The 16,835-nt window shown below is 43.6% G+C and overlaps 1 protein-coding gene across 2 annotated transcripts in view; it reads right to left on the bottom strand.

The window, feature by feature from the left end:
• Positions 1–13,851, bottom strand: part of PRKCE (protein kinase C epsilon) — a 472,683-nt gene extending 458,832 nt beyond the window's left edge. For both annotated transcript variants that reach the window (XM_061625425.1, XM_061625426.1), the window contains exon 1: positions 12,285–13,851. In XM_061625425.1, coding sequence (XP_061481409.1) covers positions 12,285–12,632 — 348 coding nt within the window. In that variant the 5' untranslated portion in view covers positions 12,633–13,851. The remainder of the gene's footprint in view (positions 1–12,284) is intronic.
• Between the last annotated feature and the right edge of the window lie 2,984 nt (positions 13,852–16,835).

The following is a 16,835-nucleotide window of genomic DNA, read 5'->3' as shown; positions in this document are numbered from 1 at the left end:
CCTAGTTCTGACTGACATCATGACAGAAAGGATCATCACACCATTTCGTTCCTGAAAAACACACCGACTGCTTCAGCCTGTTCTTGTTCCAGTCAAAATGGCTACTCTGTGCAAAGAGATCCGGTTGTCTTCAATAACTATAACCTGCTTCCCGCAAGTCGTTCCTTCACACCCTTTCAAGGCACCTGTATATTTTGTTAATGCAAAAAGGACAGCCAGATGCAGCTAGTTAAAGGAAAGGTCTTATGAAGGAGCTGAGGTCCATTTGCAGGGCAGGTGTCCTCTACTAGGATAGACAAAAAGAGCTGCTATTGCCCACTTCAGAGACGCATCATGAGATGTTGCATTCTGCTGCATTTCCACTGAACTTAAGAGCCAGGTATTAGGACAAGGACCAACCTCTGCTCATGCAGGGGTGATGCCAGAGCTGCATACTTGAAGCTACAGACTTCTTCACCACAATGAAATGTGATTAAGCAATGCCTTTATTTATCACTAACTAAATCAGGCAGGAAAAAACAAGGCAGTTTGAAAGGATAGTACCTCGCTGACAGTTCTTTGGAGCCTGCAAGAAATGTGTAAAAGAGGAAACGCAAGGGTGTGTTTGTGTGTGCTTGCGTGTGTGTGTGCATGTGAGAAATCATGACAGTCAAACAAATCCTTTCTAACCCCCCTGCCACCGCCCCCACTACACAGACAAATATTTTGAGTTTGGAAGGCCCCTTGTTTAGGCAGAGTTTTTAAATTCAGGCCAGCATATAAAGCTTAAGTGTAGCTTTATTGCATTCTTTCACAGAAACCAAGGAATGTACAACTAAAACCTGTGATATCTCACTTTAATTCAAGCAATGTGATCATTCGCACTGGAGGATCCAAGGCAGAGTTTTTCAGTGGCTACTTCAAAATATGCAACATCAGGCTGGTGTGGGCTCTGCTGGGCACCTGACAAAACCCATGCCGTTGATGGTGTTGGGCATGCTGCCAATCCCTGGAGCTTCCTGGCCCTGCTGATAGGAGGGGGGGGGAGAGATGACAGACAAAAGCAAGTACTTCTTCACTCAGCACATAAACAATGAAATTTGCTCCGACAGGAGGTAGTGATGGCCATCAACTTGGATGGCTTTAAAAGAGGGTTTGGCAAAATCATGGAGGGTAAGGCTTCTGAGTGGCTACTAACCCTGATGGATATGCTCTACCTCCACAGTTAGAGGCAGTGTGCTTCTGAATACCGGTTACTGGGAATTATAGGTAGAAAGAGTGCTGTCGCGCTCAGCTTCTACTTGTTGGCTTCCCATAGATATCTAGTTGGCCACTGTAAGAACAGGATTCTGGACTAGATGAGTCACTGGGCTGATCCCGCAGGCTCTTCTTGTGTTCTTCATCGCTATGTTGAAGGTATCTCCTGCAGGACAAGCCACGCCTAAGGAAATTCCCTTTTCTACACAACTTGAGGTACAAGTGGCCTTGGAGGCTAGGAGTCTTTTACCAGCTTTGGTTGGTAAGACAGTTCCCAACAGTCCTGGACCGAGATAGCTTGGCCACTGTGGTCCTGGCATTTGTAACTTCAGGGCTGGATTACTGCAATACACTCTATGTGAGGCTTCCCTTCAGCTTAGTCCAGAAGGTGCAGAATGCAGCAGCTGGGGTGTTGATTAGCGCATCCTGTCGACACCATATAACAGTTCTGCTGAGGGAGCTGTATTGACTGCCAACGTGCTACCAGGCACAGTTCAAGGCTTTGTTTTTAGCATGTAAAGCCCTAAACATCTTAGGACCATTTTTGTTATTGAATTTGTTAAGTCGCTGTAAAAAGTCTCAAAGAGACTTAGCAAGATAAAATGCAAACAGATCAAATTAATGAAAAACCAGAAAATTTAAAACACTGCCCAATGCAAAATTCCTAAAATGGCCATCCAACAACACAAGAAGGACAAGTCCTAACCCAACCAACTAAAAAATGAGCACCATAAAAGAAGCCAGCGTATTACCCACGTTACCAAAAGGACAGTCTCGCTCCATATATCCCTGCCTGGCAACTGAGCGTGATGGAGAATTTTTATTTTCTCCTATGGGATCTTTGCTGGGGGTCCTTTAAGTAATTTAAAGACACAGGCTTAAAGCAAAAAGGTAGGCCTTTATTTCTTTACAAGCATATGCAGGGTCAGTTCCCCAGAAAGTCTGGAGAGGACTGCAATGAGGTATAGTCTGCACAGGGCTTTTATACAGTATTGAATACACATGTGACATTCGTTTGCCAATCACATAAGTTCCTTCCCACATAAAAGTTCTTCCCTCTTGCAATATTTCCAACCAATCAGATTATTTTATTAAAATGAATACATGTATATTCATAAATTTGCCTCAGATGGGACACGGTTGCGAGTACCGCATGCCCCAGAGTTGCTCTTAGTGTGTACTCGAGACTGGGCTTTTAGTGTTGCACCAGCCCTCTAGAACCAGTCGCCAACTGAAATTAAACAAGCATTCTGACATTCAGCTGGCTATTGAAGATGTTTTTCTTTAAGACGACTTTCCCTAAAGTATGACCCAGTCGTTTTATGAGATATTAATTGTACAACATTAGAAATGGTTGCATTGCTTTTGCTGTACTGGGTCTGTAATCTTTGGTATTTTATCTTATTTTACCCTATTGTCCAAGGCTTTGATAACTTTTGGTTTGATGACAGAGCTTATAAGTCTGCAAATAAATAAATAAAACTATTAAAGGTGGAGCCCTAAGGCTACTGAGAGGCTAGTATGAAGGGGAATAGAGCTTTCCCAGGCCCAATCTCAAGAGAGATGTCATGGATATGCCACTGTCCAACCTTCCTCCTGACTTGAGAAACCTCAGCCATTATAAGCTCAGCTGCTGGGGCCTGGGTGCCTGTCACCATCCATCTCCTCTCTCCTCCTGATGCTCACTCTGCTTCATCACTGGGAGCGAGAGGAGGTCAACTCTGGGCGTGGAGCCTGTTGGCCTCTTGCACCTCCCCCTTGGAGTGAGTCAGGAGCACAACTCCAAGTGAGCACGTGCAGGGCTGCACAACCAAACTGCTTCTTCAGCAACTTATGAGGGGAAGGGCAGGCATATGAATGGCATGTAATGTGCAGGTTTCGCATGGGGGGGGGCATGCAATAAACCTGTACTGTACATATGCAGCCACTGCCCTCCTGACTGCTTTTTCATCTGGCCGCCCTACCTGCTGTTGCAGCCTGTTCATTTATTTTATTTATTTATTAGATTTATATCCTGCCCTTCCTCCCAGAAGCCCACTGGCCGGCTCTGAGTAAGCAGTAACAGGAGTGAGGGGAAGGAGTAGCCACCTCTATCTGCTTTGCTTTTTGCCACTGGGCAGCTGGACAGGCCCAACCCAGAGGAAGATGGAAAATGAATAGGCAGGGTTGACTGTGGGAGGAACCAGCACCGCAGTACAGTAGATCCTCATTGATCTGTAGACCAACTCCATTCCGAGAAAACCCACAGAGTCTGATGCAAAGGAGCAAGAACTAAATGGAAGGGGAAGATGACTGAGCGCCTTTTGAAGACTTTCCTCTTTCAACAAGCCTTTTAGGATGAGACCTATCCCAGTCTGTGTTAGAATTGCTTAATATGTTTTTTAATAATGTTTTTAACCCTTTTTAAAGTTGTTTTTTAAAATGTTTTTAACGCTGTTTTGTTTTAATGTATTTTAAGATCTGTCTTTATGATGTTTTAAAGTGTTTTTAGAGCTTTGTTTGCTGCCCTGGGCTCTTGCTGGGAGGAAGGGTGGGATACAAATTAAATAATAAATAAATAAAATAAGAGTAATTTAGGTAATAAAGCAATCTGAATCACGCGTGTTCAGATGAGGATAATACAGGGCAGTTTCTTTTAACGCTCAGAACAATTCAGAAAGGTTTTTGCAGTGATCCTTACAAGCACCATGTTAAGTAGGTGGAGCCAGTTATCGTTCCTTCTATTTCCAGTTCTCAGGTTGTGAGTGCCGTTCTTTGTGTAGCCAAAAAGACACCATCCACAAACAAAAGGGGATACCAGGAGCTTTAGGAAAATCCCAAACTTTGCAAAAGTACAAAAAAAAATCTTTAGAAAAAACTCAGAGAGAAGGGAGAGAAAGGGCTCTCAATGGGAACAACCCAATGAGGACGGAGGACGTTCAGCAGCCAGCTGCCTTATATCAGAAAATACTTTCTTCAACTCCACCGGTACCGTCTGGTCTGACTGACAGCAGCTCTCCAGGGTCCTGGATAAGAAAGTTTTCCCACCACCTCCTAATGTGGCCCTTTTAAATGAAGACACCAAAGTTTGGACTGTAGAACCTTCTGCATGCAAAGCAGGTGCTCTGCCACCAAGCTACAGTCTTTCACACCCTTGGCCACTACACCACCCTGTAAGTAAGGAAGAACCTGATGAGGTCATCAGTGCAGAAGAACCAGATGAGGTCATCCACACTAATCGCCAAACCTATGGACAGTCTGCATCTAAAATCAACCTCGACAGAAGGTTCCAGCCCTTCCCAATCCACCACCAACCTTGATATGGAGGAAGTGGTGACTTAGGCCTTTAGGAAATGAAGTCTACGCATGCTCAGATGTATTACATATTCCAAGTCTAAAACCTAGCTTTCAAAGCATGTTCCAGGAGTGAATGTTGGCTTAAATAAGTCCCTGTGTAAACTTTAATCCACTGCTTTGACTCAGCAAATGGTCTAGGAGTATCTGAGCGTGCAGTGTTGCTGAAGCTAAGCAGATGTGAACCTGATCAAACCCTTGGCTGGGAGACCACTGAGATCAGTACGCAGGAGCAGAACAGAGCTACAATAAATAGGAGTGGCATTCAACAAAATCCTTCAGCTAGAGCAACAGGATTCCCCCCTCTCCTGCCCTCCCACACCCCATGCCATCGCCAAATCTGCTACAGAGAGTTGGGAGAACCCATAGCTCAGACTTAGGGGGTACACAGGAAGAGAAGGGGAGAACGTTCCATTTCTCCTTGTGCTGATGAAACATGCTCCTCAGCCCTACGTTGAATACAACCCTGTGTGTTTTAAAAGTGCTTCACGTCCCATTTTCAAACAATATGACTAAACATTAATCCTTTGTATTCTTTCTAAATATATATATATATCCTCACAACAATCCCTTATGATTATTATCCCTTGCCCGCTATGTGCCTGTACCCAGTATGCAAGCTCACTTCAAAGCAAGATTAGCAGAACATCAGTTGTACACTTCCAGTATGTCAGATAAATAAATTTACACCCAGACTTCCAATTGCTACAAAACAGGCTACATGTTAATATCTAAAGCTCAAAAGAGAAGGCCATGGGCCTTGATTTATTATTTATATAGAACCACCAATGTAGGTGCTTTGTAGGGTGGTACGACAAAAAAAACAACAACCCAAAAGTCTTTGCCTTGAGAAGCTTGCAATCTAAATTTCACTAAAGAAGGAGGGAGGCAAAAGAGGGAAGGATAACAGGAAGAGCTGTGTGAATGCAGGATTATCATCATCATCATTTATTAGACTTGTTAGCTGCTTGTTACCTAAAGGTCTCCAAACAACTGACAACACATTTAAAACATAAATATACACACATAATACCATAAAAGCAGAACAAACTACCCCTGTAATAGCCATGGGAAGCTTCGTAGCACACTATTAAATGGTGGTTGTTATTTATTAGACTTCTTAATTTCACTATGAAATGAGGACTGATAGGGTGAACCAAAAAGATTTTGAGGAGGATTAGAAGAAATGGAAGGAGGTGACATCAGGTAGGTGTTCTGGTGGAGCACTCTACACATAACATTTGTCCCCCTTCCACAAGGCATTCATTCAAAGAACGCATTTGTCATAGTTGTTTCATGATATTCCATCAAAACTGCCCTGTTGATAATGCTATGCATTTTTCTTCACTATAGCCGCAACTGTTGATTTTCTCGGGGGCTGCTCATGTTCCAGTGAAGTCAGTGGTGTTTAAGTTGCCTCACTGTGCATCTGCACAGGATCAAAGCCTATATGTCTTCAGCCAATATTTGGAATGTTTCATGGGCAGATGTTAAAACTTGTAGGCTGCAAGCCTTTAGCAACTTTTCCCTATTCTGAACACTAGCTTTCCAGCCACACTGTAGCTGATGAGGTTCTCTTAACATCACACCTTTTAAAGCCAGTGTTCAACACTCTAAAAAAAAATCATATCTGAAAACCTGATGTCGGTGCTCGAAAAGATGCACCATTGTCACAGCAGCCATAGTAATTCTAAATGCTAGCCATCACTATAAGTAGGCAAACCTTCCCCACCACCACCACTAAAGAGTACCATTCCTGCACCTTACCCCACCATTAACCATCTGGTATATGGGAGCAATTGTATAACATAAGATCTTCCACTGATAATCTCTTATGAGATAAAAATGTATCCAATGTAATCAATAAAGGATTGGATAATTAGGAGGCAGCTGAATATTCCACAGTCTAAAAAGAAAATTGCTTTTTGCATGCATGTCATATTAGTACAACAGTTGCTATCGTGATTCCTAGCACTGTACTTGTGTATCGTTGCTCTGTAACCATGGAGTCAGTCTACATCACAGTCATAATAAGAGAGAGAGAGAGAAAATATCCAGCATCTTCCTACAGAAGAAGAAAACATGCTCATCTCTTAAAAACCATCAATGGGGTGGGGCAGGACCCATCTCCAAGTCATACCAGTAAAACCGGTACCTTTTTCTTTTTAATGTTTGTGTTTACTTGATAGAAGCGAGAAAAACGTGCAAAGGAGTAGGACAGAAAAACATGATTTTAAAAAAATCAACAGTGGGGTCCCATGTTGCCAGTCCAGATCACAGGGATCTTGGGTCAGGAAAGGTTGACAATTCCCATCTCAAACTGCAAACTGAAAAAAGGGGAATGAATTATGACAACCAAAGCAAGGGAAATGACTAACTTCGTAAGGGCTGTGTCTCCCCGTCAAAAACAATACAATGTTTCTTTCAATATGCAGAACTGACTCGGATGACATCTCTACACATGGATTCCCTACAATTGTTCTAGAATGCTACAACACAATCTGCAATCTCTTCTTAGTACCGACATTTGCAAATAGAATGACATTTGCTTGTAAATGCACCACTGACAATTACCTCAGTTTTACTGCAGAATGAAATCAAGTTGTTAATATGCTGACAGGCCATGTTATCAATGTATTTGGATTTTGGTAACTCTAATGTAATAACAAAACACAGTTCTGGAAGCAGTACATTAGAGCTTTACGCTCAAAGGATAGCAAACACATTAGAGATTAAACATGTTAGGTCTCAGTGTTTCTCTGATATAGGGATGGGGAACCTGCAGACGTCCCAGCCAACATGGCTAACGGTAAGGGATGATGGGAGTTGTAGTCCAACCATGTTTAGAGGATCACAGATTCCCCATCCTTGCTCTTTCCTTCACTATACCTTTTGGAACTGGAAAAAGACTAGGTTTGCCCAAATCGTATAGAAATAATTTGTAGGAGCACAAGAACTACCCTTATACCCATTCAGCTCAATATTTTCTGCTGACCATAGTGGCTCTCCAGGGTGTCAGACAAGTCCTACCTGGAGATGCTGGGGACTGAATCTGGGACATTCTGCATGCAAAGCATGTACTCTACCACTGAGCCATGTCCATTCCTATGAACAGAATTGCAAATATAGTGATTACAAAGGAATAGAAATTAAAACACTAACTTATAGGACAAAATAGAACTTGAGAGCATATCAACACCCATCAGGAATCTAAAGGAAACAGGGGGAATCTAATAGTTAAGCAGCTTTATCTTTGTTATTGAGAATAATTTTACAAAAGGATATATGAGGTGTCAAAGTATGCATTGTATGTTAACTGCTGGAAATGGCCCTATGTATAATTAATTAATATATATATAACCTTCGATTTTATAAAAGCATACATAAGGTGCCAAAGTATAAGTTGTGTGTATGTTAATTGTTCCTATGCCAACCGATTAATGTATGTATAATCTTTATGTACACTGTATGTGTAACCTGACTCAGACCATCTAGTTTATTTATGTGGATTTTAATTTGATAGAATTTAAACACGTTACTATGGGTCAATTTAAGCTTTATGCAGGATATGACTGTGTAGGTGTCCACTTTGCAGCCTGGGTTGAAAACTGTAATGTTGGGGGGGGGAGATGGGGAGGAAGAGAAGTATATGGGGGACAGGTAGTGGACAAGTGTATCACCTCATAATGTTAAAAGGCATGATAACCAACCAACAAGATCATGTGCCATGGAAAGCATGCATGGGCCATTAGAAACATGGAATTATGATAAGGGCCAATTCGTGGCTCAGAGATGTAGTAAGATATTTTAAGTTATGCTGGGGTAGGCAACCTGGCACCCTTCAAACTACAGCTCCTCTCATCCCTTATCACTGATCCTGGAGACTGAGGCTGACGGAAGCTGTAGTCCATCAGCATCTGGAGGACAGCAGCTTTCCCATCCTTGTTTTAAAACAACCAGTTGATTATCCACATAGAAAATGTGATACTCTGAACTATCATTATGTAACTACTAGTATTTAAGATTTTAAAAACAAAACAAAATAAAAAATATCTTATCGCTCCTTTTATGCCATTTGTGTTTGGTACTGAAAACACAAATAACGAATAGGCGTCTTCAAACAAGGATTAAAAAAGAACCCTTTCAACAATTCAGGAAGCCACTTTCAGGAAAAAGTAATAACAACTCATTTCAATTATAGATCTGTTTCTCTTTTAGGACCTGAGAATGGCAACAATACTAAGGATCCCACCAGGCAACTCAGTTTATATACTTAGATTATATGTTTGGTGTTTTGGGTGCATGTACATTCCCCCACCCTCCAGCACTTTTTGATTTAAGAATCAATGGTGATTTATGATCACATAATGGTTGTCAACACAATTCTGTTTTGCTTTCTGTTGCTTTATAATATCAATGTATATTTGCTCAAGGACAATTCACATATTACATTTTTAGGTGTACACTTAAAAAATGTTTCTAAGACCACTTAAAAATAACAAACACGCATGGGGTTTCAATATGGTCTTCCATCCAGGTCTTGGCCGGATCCAGACCTGTTTGGCTTCAGCAAGGTGGCTGCATGATGTGCCTTCAGCTCACAGCCTTAGGACCTCTGAATACCAAGAAGGGGAGCCTGAGGCCCTCCAGATGTTGTTGGACTACAACTCCCTTCAGCCCCAGTCAGCATCATCAATGATCAGGGATGATGGAAGTTGTAGTCCAACAACATCTGGATGGCTACAGGTTCCTATTAATATAAGCCTTTTCCCCCCAAAAAATCAAGGCTCCCTACTTTGCCCAATATTACTTTAAGCCATCATCTTAAAAAAAAAAAAAAAAACACCAATAACCTAAAACTGAATCCTGACAGCATTTGGCTTCACCCATCAATTTCTGAATGCTTCATGTGAGATGGTAACATGACACACATAAAGCTGTATCAGCCAGTTTGTTCCTTCTATACTTCAGCTCTGCCATATCAGAAAAAAACAGTGCAGATATTTCTTAAGTATGTGTATTCTGAAGTCTGTGTATTGATGTTTCATCATCACCAAACAATGATACTCTGAATGCATGAATTCTTGCTGTTCAGGGATGTCAACTGCTAGGCACAATGGGGCTCAGCTGGGATTTTGCTTCTTTCAGTGTTTTTTTTTGGGGGGGGGAGGCAGATTATAAGGTCCATGGGTTCACAGCTACCTATGTAAGAAGGGAGATGAATACAGCATCCCTGGAAATCTGGAGCAGGCCCCTAGCTCAGTGATAAAACACATCCTTTGCAGTCAGAATCTCCCAGTTTCAATCAACGTCACCTGTTAAAAAGAATGGACCTGTGGGAAAGTAATTGAGAAAGGCCTCTGTCTGAGACCTTGTAAAAGCTGCTGCTGGTCAAAGCACTGAACCAAATGGCCCAATGACATGCTACAAGGGTGAAGACGGTGGAAGTGGTTGAACCCACATTTGCAGCATTTGCTTACAGGGCAGAACATGTGCTCAAACCACTTCCACCATAGAATGTCTGCCTGTCTTTACCCAGACACAGACGCATAGGTATGCTGAAGATTCTGCTTGAGATGCAGTCCCTGCTCAATATGGGACTTGTTTTTGCACACTGCAAACCTCAAGTCTTTTCACCTGCACCCGTAAAGCTAATGTGGTCCAGCAAGATGGATGTGGCAGATCTCAGGCAATTAAGCTCAGTCAGTCTCTGCCAGGCAGACTGAGTGGCCTATGGCAAGTCAACCTCTCTTGTTCTCAGTTCTCCATCTGTAATATGGGAACAGCAATGACGTGACACAATGACTGCAAACTACTTTGCTCCACAAATGTGCCATATTAATAATTAATCATAACAACAATGGCTTCTCCAAAAGGCTGCCAAGATATATTAATAGGCCCAGATATTGCTCATATGATAACATTGCAGATTTAGCATTTCTTTCACCGTCTTATGACAAATACAGAAGCTAAGAAAAATCTGCAAAATTTATACAGTTATTCCCAATTTACTCCAATTTTTACTGTCCAAGACTGTAATCTTCACATCACGTCTTTCAGAATAAACCCACTGAATGACTGGAGATAATGCCAAGGAAAATTGTTTGAGCATTGGGGCCAAAGTTTCTACACACTATTCAGTTCTTGTACCACTGGAATGATCCCTGGGTTTTAGATTCAGATCAGATGTATATTTTGCTATGCACACATTACTACTTATAATAGTTTAAGTTTAAGAGGTATATAATGCGTGAAATTAAAACAAGGATACATCACTGCCCTTATTTACTTCCTAGCCAACTCATAAAGCTAGGCTGGAGTATCTCAAATATATCTTCATACCATAATTAATGGCAATGGGGGAAAGTGTTGATGTTCCTTATGCGGTTTATACCCTCAGTAAAACCACTTAAAGCTGTCTCAAAATCACACAAGGATCTTAGCCCATATTTAGAAGCCATTTTTTCCTCATAATACTTTAGAGCTAATAACAACTACAAAGGTGTTTATAGGACCCAGCAACACAGCTGTTCTCTGAAAACCCAATTACATCCACTTGTGCTTTCACAGTCATGCCCTTGTAAGCCCTGACCCATCAAAAATCTGGAGGTGCACATTTTAAGGCCTATTAAAATGTTACTTCATCCCCAGGAGTCTGGGAGAGACTATTCCACATACACAAACACAGGAGATCCCATGGGCAAATATACGCTGGATCTCCCAGTTCATTCATTATTACTCATAAACTCCAGTCCCAACCCTGATATCACCCCAAGCAGAATCCCAGGGCAAGGTTCCATCTGACATTGGCCAGACCCATCACTCAGTCTGAAAGGAGACTGCTCTGTTGTCACAATAAAGCTAGCCTTCATGCTTCCTGAGTTCCGTATGGTCTCAGCCTAAACTTCACTACCTCCCAACCCTGTTACATTCTGACATGCTATGTATACTTTTTTGGGGAACTGGAAGCATCAGGATGCTTTTAAACTGCACACAGCCAACTTTTTTAAATCATGCAAGCCATGGCAATCAGCAACCCAGGAAGTCTCGTAGCCTGGGTACCATATCTAAAAACCCTACGCTGTTCTTCCACTGATATGTGCAGCATGATTATGTGCTGTGCATGTATGTGAAGGCACACCACATGTACCAAAAAAAGTGCCTCAACGTTTATTTTGCCATAAAGACAAAGGAGCCAAGCAATAATGGCAAAAGATTGTCTAGATTCAAGGGCTGGCCTGGGAAAGAGTGACATTATTACAATCAAAAGGCAACATGAGCCCAATTGGTGCAGAGGGGGTGAGACACATTTTCTTAAGTGTAGGAAATGGGAAAATGTATATAGTGGTCCTATGGTGTTGTAAAGCAATGGCGTATCTAGGGATGCTCCTGCTTCTCAGGTGAGTGACATGTGAAAACAACACTGATAACTGACTGGATTCAGACTTGATCATGGTAGTCTTCATTCTCACATAGCAGATGTGAAACCCTCAACTCACACAGCATCTACATGAACAGCTCAGCCACCTGCCTGAGCATCCACAAAGCCGTCCATCCAAGCCATGTCATGCCTCCAACTCACCCATCAAACAGGGTGATGTTCCATCCAGCAAAAAGCCATTAAAAAACAAAAACAAAACACCAATCTGACACACTGATACGCTGATGGTCTGAACGCTCACTGCCACAGATGCGGGTACAGTCTGAACACTCACCCAGTCTTCGAAGTGGCGGCTCCCATTTTGCAGCAAGTCCTCAAACTGGATAGTGCAGTTAGCCACAAAATCGTCGTACCCAATGGGGGCATCGTGGAAAACAGCCATCTCAATCTTCTTGCCATTGCAAACGTCAGTGACAAATTCATCGTTCCAGGACGGACTGTTGGTTTTCTGCTTGGTCGAGGTCTGCCCGATCCTGGAATCGTCCACGTTGAGGGCAATGTAGGGGTCCAGCAGAAACGTCTGTGGCTTGGGACCCACTGCATGCCTCAGGGACCAGGCTGTGGGCTTCAGATTCACCGCTTCACAGATTTTGATTTTCAGCATGCCATTGAAAACCACCATGGTTAGAGGGCTTCACTTTTCCCTGGGATTGAGTGCACACACTCTGGAGTGCTGAGGGATCCGAGGAGGTTTCTCCAATAAATAAGAAGGCAGGTTTGAGTGCAGTGTGGTGGGAGGGGGGAGGAGGTGCAGGCTTAAGAATGGGGGGGTTCCTCCCCTTTTGCTACCTATAGCTATTTAGCCCTTCCTCTCCCGACACCCAGGGAATATAAACACACACATGTAGGCAGGCTTGCAAAGATCTTTCTTTCTTTTCTTTCCCTGTGTGTTTTCTAACGGAAAAACAAGGAAGGCAGAGGAGGGGAGGGGGGTAAGTCCCCGCTTGCAGAAATCCAAAATGCAATCGGAGCAAAATCAGAAGATCCTCTGGATATATAGAAACAGCCTTAGTTACCCCCTCCTCCTCCCCCTCCCCCTCCCCCCCTTTTAGATCATAATCCTGGATTAGTTTTCTGCACACACGCACACACAAGCAATCCGAAGCTCTTGCACACGCTAGTGCTGTCTTGTCTGTGCAGCGGCGGCGGCAGCAACAGAGGAGGGAGGAGGGGGAGTTTTTTAAAAAAAATCAATACTAATAAAACGAACCCAGAAACGCCACCGAACCACACAAGCAGCCCTGGTTACTTCCCAGCCTCCCGATGGCAGAAGAAGGAAAAAATCACACAGTCCAGCCCAGGGAGCCTTACATCCGCCTCGGCTTCAGGCGCTTCCTCGCCGCCGCCTCCGCCTCCGCCGCCGCCTCCTCCTCCTCCTCCAAGGCCAAGGATCCAGCGGATCGAATCCAAGGCATGGGGAGAAACTGCTCCGGATAGGACTGCTCACGGCGGGGAGTTGGTGATTTATGTGGCTTAATTTATGTTTTTAAAAATAATCATAATACTAATGAAATAAAATAAATATACTTGAGACGCCGACGCCAAGCACGAGCGCGGTGGCGCTGGCTCTCCAGCCGCGCGTTCTGGCCGGTGTGGTGCCGCTGGCTACGCTTGTGTCTGGCGCTGGGCTGAGAAGCCCTACCCCACCTCGCTCGCTGTGTCTGTCTCCCTCATGCAGGAAATGCGCAAAAGACGTCAGTGTGTATGAGTGAGGGAGAGCGAGAGAGCGCGGGTGACTGTGAATAGAAAGTTTTGCCTGTTGGGGGTGCACTTGAAGGGCTCACCGGCGAGCAACAGCAACAAACGCGGAGGCAGGAGCCCCCTCGCTGCGAGCCGCAGAGTGCCCTCCGACTCCTCCTCCTCCCTCCTCCTCCTCTTGGGGTCGTGACTTTCCGCAGCTCCCGGGGCAAGCCCTCGGCGCGCCCCGCTTGGCGTGCGTGAGCGCGTTTCCTCTGCCGCTTTTTTTCAAAACCTCGCCGAGGCCGGCGCTGTGTTGTTGGCGGCGCGCGGCGTTCTCTTGCAGGGCAGACCGGGATGGTCCCGTCCTGCTTCGTGAAGGAAGCGGTATGGAAACAGTCTCGCCTCGCTTCTGAGATTGTATGTAGATCTCTCTCTCTCTCTCTCTCTCTCTCTCTCTCTCTCTCTCTCACGCCTTCCTACCTCTTGAACACTGGCCAGGCGCCTTTTAAAAAACAGAGGACGGCAATCAAAGGCCAAACAAGCCACCTCCATTCAAATGGCACATGAAGAGAGCGCGGCGAAGGAAACCACCGACCCCTCGCCGACACCCAGCCCCTGCAATCCCACTGAAAGCTTCAGACTCGAGCTGTCAAACTCGCTACCGAGCACAACCCCCCCCATCCCCCAGCAATAAAAGTCAAGGGACACGCCTCACTGCAATGCCAAGGCATCCGTTCCATCCGAGTTTGACACTTAAAAACTTGGGGGCCCATAATTGGAATTCGCTCCCAGGAGAGGCAGCAGATGACCACCGACTTTAAAAGAGGATTAGGGGAGAAATCGTGGAGGATAAGGGGATCCATGGCTCCTAGCCACAATGGCAATGTTCTACCTCCACTGTCAGAGGCTGTATGCTTCTGAATATCACTTGCTGGAAACCACAGGAAGGGAGAGTGCTCTGGCACTCAGGTCCTGCTTGCGGGCTTCCCAAAGGCATCTGGTTGGTCACTGTGAGAACAGGATGTTAGACTAGATGGGCCTTTGGCCTGATCCAACCAAGCTCTTATGTTCCCTCACATTCCTTGTACAGCTTAGAAAAGCATTTACAGGCAGAGCATAACAGCAACTGATACCTGCACACCTTGCAAACATTTCTGGCACAAGCATTTCTCTCCCCCCCCCATCATTAGTTATATGGATCTGTCTCACATGCACACTAATCTGAAGACAGCTTTTCATTATTGTGGGCATGGAAGATTATAGGGTGAGCTACATTTGGGACCTCCCAGCTAGACTGGTGCCATTGTCAGGGCAGGGCTTTGGAGCAGAGGTTAAGAGTGCCACTGCAGAATGAGCAGAAGGGACTCCCCAAATGCAGCAGGGCTGCCTTGCCACGTTTTGAAGCAAGTGAACTAATAATACACATTACGATCTAAAGAGCCTCCCTTCAATAGACCATGAAGTTGGGTGATGATTGCGCATACATGCATTTAGCTGCATGTAAATGCTCCAGCATGTTTCAGTTAGCCTAGCAAGTGTACATGTTGTGTTGCGTGCATGCAGTGAAATACATAAATCGTTAATTTTTATTTTTATTTTAAACAACAGCTGGTCTGTTCAGAAACTGCAGGTGGCTCAGGCTGCTGCTGTTAGGCTGTTGATAGGGGCCCATTACTCAGAACAATGCGACTCCATTGCTGTTTAATCTGCTTTGGCTCCCACTGTGTTTCTCAACTGAATCCAAAGTACTGGTTTGTATCTTTAAAGCCATTTACAGTTTGGGGATGCTGCAAACAATAAGTCCTGCTACCCTCAAAGGTATGCTTGGTAAAGTTATTATTGCAGGACAGGGCCTTCTTAAGTGGTGGTGCCTAAGCTCTCCTCCTTCAGGAGGATTGCTTAACCCCTTCCCTCCCATCCCTGACAAAATGGCAAAAACAGTTTTGTTCAAAAACATACCTTTTGCACCATCTCAATTAAAATTGCACGCTGCCTTTCTATGTTAATGCAGCCAAGGCAAGGTTTATGTCTCTGATTACCAGCTGCTGAGAATTGCAAGTGGTAAGAGCATTGCTTTGCTCAGGTTCTGCTTGCAGGCTTCCCATGTACATCTAGTTGGCTACTGTGGGAACAGGATGCATGTGTCATCAGTCCTGAAAGCTCTGCACTGGTCGACAATGAGCTACCTACGGAGTCCAACTAAAGGTGTTAGCCCTAGTGTACAAAGCCCTAAATGGCTTGGGACCCAAATATCTAAAGGAGCAATTTCCCCAGTATCAACCATCTCAGGCCCTGTAATCAGCATTGTTGGTATTGCCACCTCTGGCTGCTGCCCGCTTGGCATCAACCCGTGACAGAGCTTTCTCAATGGTAATTCCTCATTTGTGGGATGCCCTCCCTGGTGAGGTGTGCCTGTTTCCTACATTATTGATTTTCAGAAGAAATGTAAAAACATTCCTGTTTACCCAGGCATTTTAGTTATTTATTTATTGTGCTTATATACCGCCCCATAGCTGAAGCTCTCTGGGCGGTTTACAGTAACTAAAAACATTAAAACAAATATACAAATTTAAAAACACATCTTTTAAAAACAATTTAAAACACATGCTAAAAATTTGATGGCTGAGAGATAGTGAGAGATTCTGTTTGGGTAAAAATTTAATTCTGGTCAGTTTTTTGTTTTGCTGTTATTGGGATTATGCTTTTGTATTTTATTCTTATTAGGAATTATAAGGGTGTATCAATTGTATGTTTCTTGAGATTTTTTGTTAACTTACTATGGATTTATTTTCTAACAGTGAATTTTTTTCATGTTGTAAGCCACCTTGAGCATAGATTGCTGTGGAAAGTCGGCATACAAATAAACAGTGATGATGATGATGATGAAATCCGTGAAATTAATAACTGTGAGGATAGGTGATTTCTTTTCACATGTTTTTAAATTGTTTTAATTTCATAATTTATTTACTTATTTATAAAAGTGTTTCTATACCACCTTCTTGCAAAAATATCAGGGTGGAGTACAGCAACATGAAAACATTCAATAAAAACATTATTTGATTTTAAATGGCACAATTTTCACTTGTACTATTTTAACTTTTTGATGTTTGGTGCCCCAGGCTCCTTTGGGAGAAAGGGCAGGATA

This window comes from Rhineura floridana, chromosome 4 (assembly GCF_030035675.1).
Source record: "Rhineura floridana isolate rRhiFlo1 chromosome 4, rRhiFlo1.hap2, whole genome shotgun sequence".
In the NCBI taxonomy this organism is placed as follows: Eukaryota; Metazoa; Chordata; class Lepidosauria; order Squamata; family Rhineuridae; genus Rhineura; species Rhineura floridana.
The sequence above is the reverse complement of the archived record's forward strand: the minus strand, read 5'-3'. Positions and strand labels throughout refer to the sequence as shown.